Consider the following 15846-nt stretch of genomic DNA (forward strand, 5'->3'; position numbering starts at 1 on the left):
TTTAAAATTATAAACATTATAAATCAACTATACTCTAAAATAAAAATTAAAAAGAAATAATCGACTGTATTATTAGATTATCTCGGTGCAGGAGGGCTGAGAGGAGCTACTCCATGTTCAAGGTCAGGAGGGGTGACCTTGTCCAAGGTAAGGAGCAGCAGCTGTGCTTTGCTGGAGCAGCCCTGAAGAGAGAGCCCACATCCAAGGTAAGAGAAACTCAAATGAGATGGTAGGTGTTGCAAGAGGGCATCAGAGGGCAGACACACTGAAACCATAATCACAGAAAACTAGCCAATCTGATCACATGAACCACAGCCTTGTCTAACTCAGTTAAACTAAGCCATGCCGTGTGGGGCCACCCAAGACAGGTGAGTCATGGTGGAGAGGTCTTACAGAATGTGGTCCACTGGAGAAGGGAATGGCGAAGCATTCTTGCCTTGAGAACCCCATAAACAGTATGAAAAGGCAAAATGATAGGATACTGAAAGAGGAACTCCCCAGGTCAGTAGGTGCCCAATATGCTACTGGAGATCAGTGGAGAAATAACTTCAGAAAGAATAAAGGGAAGGAGCCAAAGCAAAAACAATAACCAGTTGTGGATGTGACTGGTGATAGAAGCAAGGTCCGATGCTGTAAAGAGCAATATTGCATAGGAACCTGGAATGTTAGGTCCACGAATCAAGGCATATTGGAAGTGGTCAAACAGGAGATGGCAAGAGTGAACATTGACATTCTAGGAATCAGCAAACTAAAATGGACTGGAATGGGTGAATTTAACTCAGATGACCATTATATCTACTACTGTGGGCAGAAATCCCTCAGAAGAAATGGAGTAGCCATCATGGTCAACAAAAGAGTCCAAAATGCAGTACTTGAATGCAATCTCCAAAATGACAGAATGATCTCTGTTCATTTCCAAGGCAAACCATTCAATATCATGGTAATCCAAGCCTATGCCCCAACCAGTAACGCTGAAGAAGCTGAAGTTGAATGGTTCTATGAAGACCTACAAGACCTTTTAGAACTAACACCCCAAAAAGATGTCCTTTTCATTATAGGGGCCTGGAATGCAAAAGTAGGAAGTCAAGAAACACCTGGAGAAACAGGCAAATTTGGCCTTGGAATATGGAATGAAGCAGGGCAAAGGCTCATAGAGTTTTGCCAAGAGAACATACTGGTCATAGCAAACACCCTCTTCCAACAACAAAAGAGAAGACTCTACACATGGACATCACCAGATGGTCAACACCAAAGTCAGATTGATTATATTCTTTGCAGCCAAAAATGGAGAAGCTCTATATAGTCAGCAAAAACAAGACCAGGAGCTGACTGTGGCTTAGACCATGAACTCCTTATTGCCAAATTCAGACTAAATTTGAAGAAAGCAGGGAAAACCACTAGACCATTCAGGTATGACCTAAAGAAAATCCCTTATGATTATACAGTGGAAGTGAGAAATAGATTTAAGGGCCTAGATCTGATAAACAGAGTGCCTGATGAACTATGGAATGAGGTTCATGACATTATACAGGAAACAGGGATCAAGACCATCCCCATGGAAAAGAAATGCAAAAAAGCAAAATGGCTGTCTGAGGAGGCCTTACAAATAGCTGTGAAAAGAAGAGAAGTGAAAAGCAAAGGAGAAAAGGAAAGATATAAGCATCTGAATGCAGAGTTCCAAAGAATAGCAAGAAGAGATAAGAAAGCCTTCCTCAGCGATCAATGCAAAGAAATAGAGGAAAACAACAGAATGGGAAAGACTAGAGATCTCTTCAAGAAAATTAGAGATACCAAAGGGAACATTTCATGCAAAGATTGGCTTGATAAAGGACAGAAATGGTATGGACCTAACAGAAGCAGAAGATATTAAGAAGAGATGGCAAGAATACACAGAAGAACTGTACAAAAAAGATCTTCACAACCCAGATAATCACGATGGTGTGATCACTCACCTAGAGTCAGACATCCTGGAATGTGAAGTCAAGTGGGCCTTAGAAAGCATCACTACGAACAAAGCTAGTGGAGGTGATGGAATTCCAGTGGAGCTATTCCAAATCCTGAAAGATGATGCTGTGAAAGTGCTGCACTCAATATGCCAGCAAATTTGGGAAGCTCAGCAGTGGCCACGGACTGGAAAAGGTCAGTTTTCATTCCAATCCCAAAGAAAGGCAATGCCAAAGAATGCTCAAACTACCGCACAATTGCACTCATCTCACACGCTAGTAAAGTAATGCTCAAAATTCTCCAAGCCAGGCTTCAGCAATACGTGAACCGTGAACTTCCAGATGTTCAAGCTGGTTTTAGAAAAGGCAGAGGAAGCAGAGATCAAATTGCCAACATCCGCTGGATCATGGAAAAAGCAAGAGAGTTCCAGAAAAGCATCTATTTCTGCTTTATTGACTATGTCAAAGCCTTTGACTGTGCGGATCACAATAAACTGTGGTAAATTCTGAAAGAGATGGGAAAACCAGACCACCTGATCTGCCTCTTGAGAAATTTGTATGCAGGTCAGGAAGCAACAGTTAGAACTGGACATGGAACAACAGACTGGTTCCAAATAGGAAAAGGAGTACGTCAAGGCTGTATATTGTCACCCTGCTTATTTAAATTATATGCAGAGTACATCATGAGAAACGCTGGACTGGAAGAAACACAAGCTGGAATCAAGATTGCTGGGATAAATATCAACAACCTCAGATATGCAGATGACACCACCCTTATGGCAGAAAGTGAAGAGGAACTAAAAAGCCTCTTGATCACAGTGAAAGAGGAGAGTGAAAAAGTTGGCTTAAAACTCAACATTCAGAAAATGAAGATCATGGCATCTGGTCCCATCACTTCATGGGAAATAGATGGGGAAACAGTGGAAACAGTGTCAGACTTTATTTCTTTGGGCTCCAAAATCACCACAGATGGTGATTGCAGCCATGAAATTAAAAGACGCTTACTCCTTGGAAGGAAACCAACCTAGATAGCATATTCAAAAGCAGAGACATTACTTTGCCAACAAAGGTTTGTCTAGTCAAGGCTATGGTTTTTCCAGTGGTCATGTATGGATGTGAGAGTTGGACTGTGAAGAAAGCTGAGCACTGAAGAATTGATGCTTTTGAACTGTGGTGTTGGAGAAGACTCTTGAGAGTCCCTTGGACTGCAAGGAGATCCAACCAGTCCATCCTAAAGGAGATCAGTCCTGTGTGTTCATTGGAAGGAGTGATACTGAAGCTGAAACTCCAATACTTTGGCTACCTCATGCGAAGAGTTGACTCATTGGAAAAGACCCTGATGCTGGGAGGGATTGGGGGCAGGAGGAGAAGGGGACGACAGAGGATGAGATGGCTGGATGGCATCACCGACTGTATGCACATGAGTTTGGGTGAACTCTGGGAGTTGGTGATGGACAGAGAGGCCTGGTGGGCTGCGATTCATGGGGTCACAAAGAGTCAGACATGACTGAGCAACTGAACTGAACTGAACTGAATTTAATATAAAAAACTGAAGCTGTATTAAGTCTAAAAATAAAAGAAAAAATACAAGATTTCTGACCTTTTGTCTTGGACTTTTACTACCATATCATTTTACTTCCCCACCAGGGATTTTCAGTTAGAGACATATGCACAGTACACCCATGGGGCTCAGTGGTAAAGCATCCACTTGCCAATGCAGGAGACATGGGTTTGATCCCTGAGTTGGGAGGACCCCTTGGAGTAGGAAATGCAACCCACTCCAGTATTCTTGCTGGGAAATCCCATGGACAGAGCAGCCTGGCAGGCTACAGTCCATGGGGTCACAGAGAGTCCAACATGACTGCGCACACGGGCACACCTGCTCAGTGCAGCAGTGCTACTTCCGTGGTGTTCAGGGACCTGTGTTGACCCAGGAATGTCCGTTCCTGGTCCATGACAAAAAACTGAAAGTCAGCTTTTAGAAACTTATATAAGCCATGTGACCGAGTCATTCATGTCTGTTGAATGTAATAAACAATTTGAACCTGTGTTTAAAAAAATACTCAGCATCTTATTCCAGGTTACAGGTGTGACCAAACTCCTCCCTTTATGTTCCTGATCTACACTCTTATACTTCCTTTATAACTTCCTTACTGCCTTGTGTTTTTTACTGAAAGTCACTTACACTTGGTTTTGGAATTAGATATAACATATGTTATAAAATGATGAGTAAACTTTCTGAAATATTTCCTGTAAGGACTGAGGTTGTCAAACGTCTCCTCCTTGGTTGGGGAATGGAGTAACTCATAGTTGGATCTTGTCTTTCAGGAAATAGCTTAAATGCTATTTTCTTCTGGATTGATTAGGTTAAAGTCTTCTGGCAATATATTCATGGCACCCTGATCTTCCTCTAGGGGAGATACACCAAGAAAATGTTTTAAAAGTTTTCATTTCTTTTCCCCTGTCCCAGTGCTTGTCAAGCTTTAAGGTTCATATGGATCACCCAGGGATCTTTCTGACAATGCAGATTCCAAGGTAGGTGGCCTGGAGTGCAGCCCAAGGATCCCATTTCTAACAAGCATCAATATGATGCGAATGCTGCTGATCCAAAAACCACATTTTGAGAAGATTTATTGAAACCAGGAGGTGACAAACTACATTCTGCATGTCAAGTCCAGCCATAAATAAAGTTTTACTGGGACACAGTCACAGTGATTCATTTGCATATTGTCTATAGCAGCTAGAGTGGAGCTGAGTTGGTGTAACAGAGTGACAGAGGCTGTACTTCCACAAAGCAGAAAATATTGATGATTAGACCCTTTGTAGAAAAAGTTTGCTAAGCCCTGACTTAGACCATACACCTCATGAGAGCAGGGAACATGTCTGTCTAGATGTCTGCTCCATATCCAATGCCTGATCGTGTTCCGACACAGCAGCTGTTCAATAATTTTCTGAATAAACGAATTACATCTTGGTAGTTCTATGGTCCTAACACCCAACCTGCAGTTTGAACATGAAAGTGTGTTTCCTTCCCCCACAGGTCATGTTAGGACCTTGCTTGATTCTACTTGCTCTGCCTGGCTGAAATCTCTACACCCCGAGGGGAGAGTGCTGAACTCCGTGATGGCAGATGGCATGGCTGAGATTGGGTGTCTGCTTTTCCTCCCAAGAAGCTACAGTGCATAATTAATTCATTGTTCACGTTTCAGAGCAGGCAGGGTTTTAATCCCCTCTGAAATTGGTTTCGGATGTGGAAGTCATAGTTCTCCACCCTCTAATTGCAAAGGGGAGATAATACGGCATCGGTATTGAAATTTTGAGCACGGCATCGGGCTGGAAATAAATATCATTTAAGCTTTGAAAGCATGGCTGGCTGGAAACGTTTCCTTTTCTATTTCACAAATTTAATGCAGAGAAGTTGTGCTTATTCAAAAGAATGATTCTTTTGGAGACAAGGAGAAAAAAACATTAAATGGGGGCATTTCAAATTCTAAATAAGCAGTCTTTCAAGTCAGATAGAGACTTGTTTGCATAGACTTGTTGAAATCATGGTGCCATCCAGTTTCTCCCATTTACATTATTAGTTGTCATGCTGCTTGTTTACATATACATTGAACTCTGCACAGAAATGCTTATTCCCGAGTCAGGGTAACTATGACGGTGCCTGAAAGCAGGCCTGGGAGAACAGATATATGCCATTTTGTAATTTCTGTTGGCCTGATAAGTTTCCCTTCCATCACTCTGGTCTTAATCCTCCCCTTTTCCTTATGCAAACAGGATTCTATTTGGAGTCTCCTGGGAATTATTTAAAGGTCCCTGAACTGGATAATGGGAAACGCAGGCCCTGTTTCCTCACTTAGTAAGGCAGTGCTCTGGCTTCTTCCTATGCCCATTGTTAATCAAGTGCTTTGCAAACAACAACCTCTGACAGTTTTAATACCTCAGCTGGTGTGTGCCTGCTTTGGGCCCTTATCAACAAGACAGAAATACACATTTTTTTAGAGAAACAATAATAGCCCATAATGACTATATAGTGCTACATGCTACCCAGAAGTCTGATGATAAAGCCTCTCGATAATGGTCTCTGAGGACAGAGAGAGTCCTAGGCTCCCCATGTTATTGATGAGGGAGTCAAGGCTCAGAGAAGTTAATTAACTCTTTCAAGTTCACACAGCATATTAGAGTCTGCTGCTGCTAAGTCGCTTCAGTCGTGTCCGACTCTGTGCGACCCCATAGATGGCAGCCCACCAGGCTCCCCCATCCCTGGGATTCTCCAGGCAAGAATTCTGGAGTGGGGTGCCATTTCCTCCTCCAAGGCATGAAAGTGAAAAGTGAAAGTGAAGTCACTCAGTCGTGTCTGACTTGTAGTGACCCCATGGACTGCAGCCCACCAGGCTCCTCCGTCCATGGGATTTTCTAGGCAACAGTACTAGAGTGGGATGCCATTGCCAGACTAAAACCCAGATGATCACTGTACTCAAGTATTTTTGCAAACAGATACTTAAAAAAAATTATTTTTGGCTGTACCACTCAGCACGTGGGATCTCAGTTCTTTGGTCAGGGATTGAACCCATGGAAGTGCAGAGTTTTAACCACTGGGCCACTAAAGAAATTACAAGTCCTGGCTGGGAAGGCTGGCAATGCTGAAGTGATATGTAGGGTCTTGGGTGGAAGCCCAGGATTCCAGCCCTAAACCTTTCTCTTCACTCTCCCAAGAGGCAGAATGGGGCTCTTGCATTGGTCTGTCTCTATCTGGGGAGGAAACCTAAGCTACAAGACACACTAGCTGATCTTCCAATCCTTCCTCCTTGCAGCCAGAAAACAAAGCTCAATTATGGAGTCCCTCTGAGAGTTACAACAGCAGTACCAAAGATAAAAAAGAATGGCTAATTTTAGAGGGTGATCACTACATGCCAATCACTTTCTACACAAGCTGTCATTTCATCTTCATAGCGAGCATGTGAGAAAGCTACTATCACCATCCCCATTTTTCAGATGGGGAAATGAAGGTATGAAGCCATTACTGAATACAGGAACCTGTATTTGAATCAAATCTGACCTGACTCCAGAGTGCATGCTTGGAACTACTCACAGTACTGCCTATGTGTCATGTGCTTTCCAGACAGCACTGCTAGTCTTTGCAATAACCTCACCGAATAGTACTAGCCTCATTTTATCAAAGAAGAAATTGAGGTCCAGAGAACTGAATTGTCTTGCCCAAGGTTCCCTGGTGGCTCAGACGGTAAAGTGTCTGCCTGCAATGCGGGAGACTTGGGTTCGATCCCTGGGTCGGGAAGATCTCTGGGAGAAGGAAATGGCAACCCACTCCAGTACTCTTGCCTGGAAAATCCCATGGATGGAGGAGCCTGGTACGCCTCAGTCCATGGGGTTGCAAAGGGTCGAACATGACTGAGGGACTTCATAAGTACAAGGTCACTGAGCTGCTAAGGGGCCGTTGCAGGATTCAAAATCCAGGTCAGCCTGACTCATTCCCTTATGCTGAGATGCTTTGTCTGCCTGGGGGCGGGGTGGGAGGCTGCAGCCGGGCTACTTACCACGTTCTTGTAGAAGTAGTATACCACCATCCTGGCCAGGCGTGAGTAACACCAGTGGCCATGCACAAGCAGCAGCTTCTTGAGGTGTCTGAAGCGGGAGATGGCAAAGTCGCTGGACATGACAGCCTGAGAGGCAGAGCAGACATATCAGCTTCCATCCACCGCTGCTAATGGATCAAAGAGGCTCCCCTGTGGGTGGTGCTCTGTTCTAAGGTTTGCAATAGGTAAGGCCTTCCCTTGGTCACATACAACACCCTTGGATGACTTTTTGGACTCTGACACCCCCCTGCCCCTCCTCTGGGAAATCTGGATTTCACTAGAATCCAAGAAGGGTGGTCAGAAGGGACCAGTGGTCTGGTCTGGCTCTTTCCCTCCTTCCACTTATCCAACAAGCATTTACTATGAACCAGTGTGTGTTGAGCATCATGCTAGGCATGTGATGGTTGACCAGAGACTATGGGCTTCCGTGCAAATTATCCTCAAACCTCTCAATACCCTTGGCCACCTCCTGAGGCAGGCCTTCCACTCCAGTCTCAGGTGGAGCTGCTGGTTGGATAGCTGTTTCTTTCTGCAGAGCCAAAATGTGTCTTCTACCCTTGGGATGACTTAGAACTAGAAACAGTTCATATTACTTTTCAGAGTAGGAGGTTTGGACATGCCTGGTTATAAATCCTAGTCAGAGTCTTGGTCGAAGTGTTTAACCTCACTCAGCCTCAGTTTCCTCATCAGAAAAAAGTGGAATAACAATCCCTAACACACAGGGTGGTAGTGACTGCTGAAACTGGGATAAAAAATGTGAAGTGCAAATAGAGTGCTAGCCTATGATAGACACTCAAAAAGTGACAGTGTTCGTTCCTCCTCACCAACAAATTTAGGTAACACCTAATGTCTGCGCTGGTGGTGGGAACACAGTTGTTAATGGTTCAGAACTACAAACTGGGGTCTGTCTGAATGGGGAACACAGCAGCTCAAGTTAGCATGCTTGTTCCAGGCTGAATTTTGAGTAATTTTGGTACAAGCAATGTGTAGGTCCATCTAGCCATCACAACTAAAATGGCAATTGAAAATTGTTTTCCAGTTGCTCACAAAGGGTGTTGCAACCTTGATGTGGGTGGCGGTCGCAGGGAGGAAACATGGAATCAGGGGGAAACTTAGTTTTTCCTGAATGGCTGGGTACTATTTGGCTTTAGAATACAGGTATAGTCAGCTGTCTGTAAAACGCCAAGCATCCTTTGATCTCTGTTCTGAAGGACTGGCCAGTAGGGATGTGGTGATCGAGGTTATGTATAGGCAGGGAAGCCCCCTGCCTCTCAGATGAAAATTCTGCAAAGATATTTAGGAGTTCCTCCAACACTGAGGGGGAATTCCTTAATTCACCAATAAGGATAAAGGAGAGTAAGAAAGTAACAAGAAGAGTTGAAGGCACTGATACCTGCATGCCTTCCTGTCCAGATATTCCAATCCCAATATCAGCAGCTTGAATCATGCTTACATCATTTGCTCCGTCACCTGAAAGGAGAGTAGTCATGAGATCCTGGTCCAGCTGCTGCGAGACAATGAGAAGTTTTATACAAGTGGCTCTAGATAGTCTCCATTTGCACATAATTGAATCCTTTTAATGTTGCTTTGAATAGTCCTCTGGAAAAGCCATCGTTACAGTCACTTAGCCTGAGAGATGTCTTTTCTTCTTTGGACAAAAAATCCTACTTTTCTTTTATTGTTCAACAAATACATGCACACACATGCCACCTTTCATACCAGCATTGTAAAATGGATTTTTGTGTGATAGAAATGTCCTGCTCTTTATTGTCCAATTTGAAAACCATTGGCCTCCTATGAACACTGAAATGTGGCTGGTGAACTTCTGTTTAATTTGAAGTGTAACGTTGAATAGCCACACATAGCAGGTGGGAACCATTTTGGACAGCACAGCTCTGTCAATCGTGAGATCTTTTTCACAAGCCTGGCTTTCTCCAATGCCTTATCCTTCAGACTTAAGCAAACTTGTTCTGTAAAGGGCCAAATAATAAATATTTTAGGCTTTATGGGCCAAGATGCAATATTGAACAACTGTTCTTTCTGAATGACAAATAGATTTTTATGCATCTTACCAGTAAAAACACAAAATCCATTCTTAGCATCTCTACAGAAATATGCAGTGGGCTGAACTCAGCCTGAGGGCCGCAATTTGTAGACTGAAATGACTTCCTTTCTCTCCTGGCTCCACCTGTTTTTCTAGTAGGGTCTCATAATAGTGTGGAAATATATGGTATTATAAAGAATATGCAATTGGGGGAGAGAATTTTCTCCTAATTGTCTGGCAACAAAATTTATTAATCCTAAAAATGTTGCCATTGTAACTAGCTGTTACTCTTCTAAGGATGTTTTCCTTGCTAGCATAGCAATGCATAGTTTTCCTCTTCCCTGTGGCAGAACAAACCTACCCTTTAACCTCTTCTGTTGGCAAGCCAGGGGAAGTAGAGGTGTGGAATCCTGTTTTTCGCCCTGCTGGTTTTGTTTCTGCTGTGGTGGCACTGAAGCCAGCCCTTTACTCCAGGGAGTTGATCCTGGGCTATTGCCTTAAATGTGTCTGAAGCTTTTAAGAGGACAATTTAGGGATTAAAATTAGGATGCAGTTGGTAAAACTCTGCTCCCTGTATTCTTTCTGCCTATCCTCTCCTTTTTTTTTTTTTCCTGGTTTTGAACTGCTTTTACCTGAAGACCAAGAGGGGAAAAAAACAAAAACCAACCCCATACCCCAGTGAAAAAACAAAAAACCAACAACAATGTAAAGTAGGTCTCTTATTTGAAATGCCAGGAAAGAAAATTTCTTTCCATATCTGTGTAGGAGGAAGAAAACCTGAACCATCTGTAAGAATGTCCCTAAATTAAAGCAATGTTTACCATGTGCTTGGTATGTGCTGAGTGCAGGATGGAATTAAGTAAGACTGACATTGTCCCTCCATTCAAGGAACTCCTGGTCTCCTGGGCAGCCCATCACCAAGTCATAACAGTGCTGTGGAGTCAGCAGAGTGTACAGTAAAGGAACATTGGTGTGATTAGAGGAGGTTTTACAGAGGAAATGACTTGAGCAAAGGCCAGGAGGTGAGAGAGAGTGAGGATGCTGGAGAATGGTAAGCAGCTTCCTACGGCTGGAACACAAGAGTGCTGAATGTTGGGGGGAGGGAGGTAGCTGGAGAGGTAATGGAATCCAGATCATAAAGATTCTTATAATCCAGGTTTGGATGTTTCTGGAAGGTTTGAAGTAAAGACAGTTTTAATTTCTCTGCTTCAACGACTAAAATTTAATCTCCTGTAAGGAATTTTTCCTCAACCTACAAGCCACCATTTATTGAGGGTATGCTTTATGTGAAGTCTTGTATTTAGAAATGAATGTATATACATTCATTTAAATGTGGGGCAGGCTCCACTTTTAAAATCTCCCCACTAGCCATCAACACTCAGGAGAATATCAAGTCCACAGGCACCGGAGGTGCATGGTATTAGAATTGAAGGGGACATGGTCTGCATCCCAGAATGGAGGGAGCCTGAGTGTATACTGATCTACCTGGATGTTCTGAACTTGGCTTTGGCCTCCTTCCAAGTCCTGACATTTCCTTAGCAGAGAACTTGGGTTCGCTCTCCCATTCTGCTTAGCCTCTGTTTCCTCTGCTGTCATGTCTTGATTGTCACTTTGACAGTGCCCTCAGCCTGAGCATCCTGACTGTGACACCGGACCTCCTGGCTCTGGTCCAGGTGTCGGGTCAGAGTGGCCTTGCCCAGTCCCTCACCCCCTCTCCCATCTCTACATGCCAGGTACCTATGGAAAGGGTCATGGCTCTCAGCCTCTCCCGCACCAGCTTGACCAACATGCTCTTCTGCAGCGGGGTGGAGCGGCAGCACAGGACAGAGCGGCAATACTGGGTCAACTCCAGAAATTTCTCCTCCAGTTTTCCCTGGAAAATGGCGTTTAGTGTCTTCCCATCGATGACCAATCCAACATCTGGAGCTGCAGCTCCTGAGGTGGGGGGTGCAGAAGGTAGGTGGAACCCAGAGAGCTTGCCATCTGGCTTCAGAGGTCCATGAAATTGCTTTACCTCTTCCAGTGCCAAGTTGAGGATGGAGTCACAGGTTTCCTATAAAGAGTATAAAGAGCAGAATAATCAATTTGGTGTTAGTAAGCAACAGTGGAAACATAGGTTAAAAGCCTCACTTTATCCTCTGGTAAAAAAGTTATAAAACTCTACTACCATAGAGATGACCTGGGAATCACTCTCTGATTTTGACATTTCTCTGCAGTATTTCAAACAGCATCAGAGCAAGAATAACTTGGAACCACATTTATGGCCCAAAGAGAGAGTGAGCTTGGGAATGAGAGTGAAGATAGCTCAGTAAGATGGGGACTGATACAGGGATGATATCATTTATAAATGAAACTGATGAGATGGTAAATGATGACAATGTGTCAGGCTGGTATTGGGCTTTTCATTTCTTACAAGTCATTTCCCTTCTTTGTTCCTCAGAACATACCTGTGTGGTAGGTAGGGTGGATATTACTGACTTAGCTTAGAGATGAGGAAATTGAAATCCTTAGTAAGTTGTCTAAAGTCATCCAATTTAGTAGTGGAGGCAGATCATTATGATTCAACTTGTGGCTTTGTAATTGAAAAAATACATTGTGTATTTACCATTGGTACTCGTTGAAATTGACCATGTATACCATCCTAAAGGAGATCAGTCCTGGGTGTTCTTTGGAAGGACTGATGCTAAAGCTGAAACTCCAATACTCTGGCCACCTCATGCGAAGAGTTGACTCATTGGAAAAGACCCTGATGCTGGGAGGGATTGGGGGCAGGAGGAGAAGGGGATGACAGAGGATGAAATGGCTGGATGGCATCACCGACTCGATGTATATGAGTTTGTGTGAACTCCGGGAGTTGGTGATGAACAGGGAGGCCTGGCGTGCTGCGATTCATGGGGTCGCAAAGAGCTGGACATGATTGAGCTACTGAACTGAACTGATGAGTCTTATTGGTTTAAAGAAACTTTTTTTTTTTGATGTTTATCTTGAAATATGGGGAAGAAGCTATTTCCTCTCATCAATTCTTCTCCATTACTTTTGATTGTATCAAAGATAAAGACAGATTTGGACCTAAACATATCCTTAATACCTCTTTCACTTATGTAAACATCACTTTTAAATAAAGATAGAGAAAAGTTGTGGCAGTCAGCTGGAATACCAATTTTAATGGCATTGTTTTGTTCACAGGGTCTTTATTTAGCAGTGTTCTTTTATCCATGGCAAGAGATGATATTTCATTTATTGTGCTGCTAAAAAATTCTTCTAAAAAGAAATTTAAAAAATTTCTATTTAAATGAATTTATTAAATAAATAACAGTATAGGTAGTATATGGATTTAGGCAAAAATTGTGAAGTTTGTTCTGAAATGGCAAGTTTGAAGACCATTGATCTAGGAGCTTCTAAGACTATTTGGAATAATTTCTTCTGAAGTGAATAGAACTTCAGTTCATTATTCTGGAGCCTTCCTTTAGGGGATGCTAAACTGAGCATTGCAAGCAATAGGGCGTGCATAGGACCCAGAGGGGCCACAGCAAGTAGTTCAGGAGTAGGTGATTACAGCTGAAGCATTTCTCTGGGAAAGAGAGCAAAGCAGTCCTTGCTGGAAGCTGGGGCTAGCACAATTTACATACAGGCATACCTAGGAGGTATTGTGGGTTTGGTTCTAGACTACTGCAATAAAGTGAGTCATGTGAATTTTTTGGTTTCCCAGGCCACATAAAAGTTATGTTTATATTGCAGTCTATTAAGCATACAGTAACATTACATCTAAAAAAGTATACAGGTATGTACAGAATGAATGTTGTGTCAGCAGGCATGAAAACAAAATTAATCTCATTGTATATCTCCATCAGAGCTCTTGGGTGACCAGGTGCATTGTCAGTGAGTGGTAATATTTTGAAAGGAATCTTTTTTTTTTTTTTTTCTGAGCAGTAGATCTCAATAGCGGGCTTAAAATATTCAGTGAACCATGTTGTCCACAGATGTGCTGTCATCTAGTCTTTTGTTATCCCCTTTATGGAGCACAGGTAGAGTAGATCTAACGTAATTTTTAAGGGTTCTATAATTTTTGGAATGGTAAGTGAGCACTGGGTTCAACTTAAAGTCAGGAGACACATTAGTCCAAGAGAGTCAGCCTGTCCTTTGAAGCCAGGCATTGAGTTCTTTCTAACTAGAGTCCTAGACAGCATATTTTCCCCAATATATGGCTGTTTTGTCTACATTGGAAATCTGTTCTTTAGTGTAGCCACCTTCGTTAGTGATCTTAGCTAGATCGTCTGGATAACTTGCTGCAGCTTCTACATCAGCGCTCAGCGCTTCACCTTGTACTGTTACATGATGAAGATGACTTCTTTCCTTAAACCTCATGAACCAACCACTGCTAGCTTCAGATTTTTCTTCTGCAGCTTTTTTACCTTTCCTAGCCTTCATAGAATTGAAGAAAGTTAAAGCCTTGCTCTAGCTTAGGCTTTGGCTTAAGGCAATATTGTGGCTGGCTTGATCTCTCCAGATCACTAAAACTCTCTTTATCAGCAATAAGGCTGTTTCTCTTTCTTATCATTTGTGTGTTCACTGGAGTAGCACTTTTAATTTCCTTCAAGAACTTTTCCTTTGCATTCAGAACTTAGCTAACTGTTTGGCACAAGAGGCCTAGCTTTCGGTCTCTCTTGGCTTTCCTCATGCCTTCTTCACTAAGCTTAATCATTTTTAGTGTTTGGTTTAAAGCTAGAGATGTACTTTTCCTCTCACTTAAACACTTGGAGGCCACTGGAAGGTTGTTAACTGGCCTAGTTTCAATACTGTTGTGTCTTAGGGAATAAGGAGGCTTGAAGAGAGGGAGAGAGATGGGGAACAGTTGGATGGTGGAGCACTCGGAACACACACAGCATTTATTAAGTTCACCATCTTATACAGGCATAGTTTGTGGCACCCTAAAACAGCAAGATCACTGATCACAGATCACTATGAAAAATGCAGTAATAATGAAAGAGCTTGAAGTACTGTGAGAATTACTAAAATGTGACACAGAGACCCAAAGGGACCAAATGCTTTCGGAAAGAAGGCATTAACAGACTTGCTGAATTCCATGAAACTTCAATTTGTAAAAAACACAGTATCTGTGAAGTGCAATAAAATGAGGTATGCCTGTAAAGTCCTTCAACATATGACTGCAGCAAGTCATTGGAAATAGAAGCTTCAAAATAAAATCTCTGAATGTACTTCCTTCCAATTGTCTATATAATAATCACAATTGTTACCATTCATTTACCATTTAGTATCTGTCAGGTATGGTGACAGGCAGCCTTTAAGACGGTGATCAATAATCCTGATACCTCCTGATAGTCATGTCCTCCTCTGTGTAATCTCCAACCCTTGATTGTCATTATGACTAATATTTCCTTTCTAATGAAGCAAATTTTGTAAAAGTGATGGGATGTCACTTCCCAGGTCAGTCTATCAAAAGACTGTGGCTACAATTTGGCACTCTTTCCCATTCTCTCTCTTGAATGGCTTACCCTGGGGGAAACCAGCTGCGATGTTGTGAAGCATCTCTATGGAGAGGCTCCTATGGAGAGGAACTGAAGCCTACTTACAATCATGTCCACCAACTTGGGAGGAGGAGGACTCCCCGTCCCCAAATGACCCATCCAATTGAACCTTTAGAGGAGCTCACATCCCTGACTGCAACCTCAAGAGAGACCCTGAACCAGAGGCACCCAGCTAAGCGCTCCTGGACTCCTAACCCATAAACACTGTGGGATAAGAAGTGTCCACTGTTTTCAGCTATTAAGTTTTAGGGTAATTTGTTAACTCATACAAATCCTGTGTTAATAACTATTTTTCTTCTATGATCTTATTTAATCCTCCCAATAGCTTCTGAAATAAAACTTTTTAATTTCCCATCTTACAGATGAGAAGACTGAAGTTTGGTGAAGTATGGTATCTGGACCATAATAAGTCTTCAATATATGTTGTTAGTGATAATAATAATAGTTGTGATTACTAGTTCCTATCTAACACTATAGGTTCCTCTGGTGGCTCAGTGGTAAAGAATCTGCCTGCCAATGCAGGAGACACAAGTTTGATCCCTGGGTCAAGAAGATCCCCTGGAGAAGGGAATGGCAACCACTCGATTATTTTTGCCTGGAGAATTCCATGGACAGAGGAGCCTGGTGGGCTACAGTCCATGGGGTCACAACAGAGTTGGACGGGGCTGAGCGACTAAGCAACAACATCTAATACTATATAGTCCCTTCTAAAATTCCTT

General features: G+C 42.7%; 1 protein-coding gene across 2 annotated transcripts in view; it reads right to left on the bottom strand.

Moving 5' to 3' along the window:
- The window catches only part of ATP10B (ATPase phospholipid transporting 10B (putative)), a 312921-nt gene that overhangs the window by 27693 nt on the left and 269382 nt on the right, over positions 1-15846 (bottom strand). For both annotated transcript variants that reach the window (XM_061424249.1, XM_061424250.1), the window contains 3 exons: positions 11319-11634; positions 8931-9007; positions 7499-7624 (listed from right to left, as the gene is read on the bottom strand). In XM_061424249.1, the coding sequence (XP_061280233.1) occupies positions 7499-7624; positions 8931-9007; positions 11319-11634 (519 nt within the window). The remainder of the gene's footprint in view (positions 1-7498; positions 7625-8930; positions 9008-11318; positions 11635-15846) is intronic.

The sequence above is a fragment of the Bos javanicus genome, chromosome 7, assembly GCF_032452875.1.
Source record: "Bos javanicus breed banteng chromosome 7, ARS-OSU_banteng_1.0, whole genome shotgun sequence".
Taxonomy (NCBI): Eukaryota; Metazoa; Chordata; class Mammalia; order Artiodactyla; family Bovidae; genus Bos; species Bos javanicus.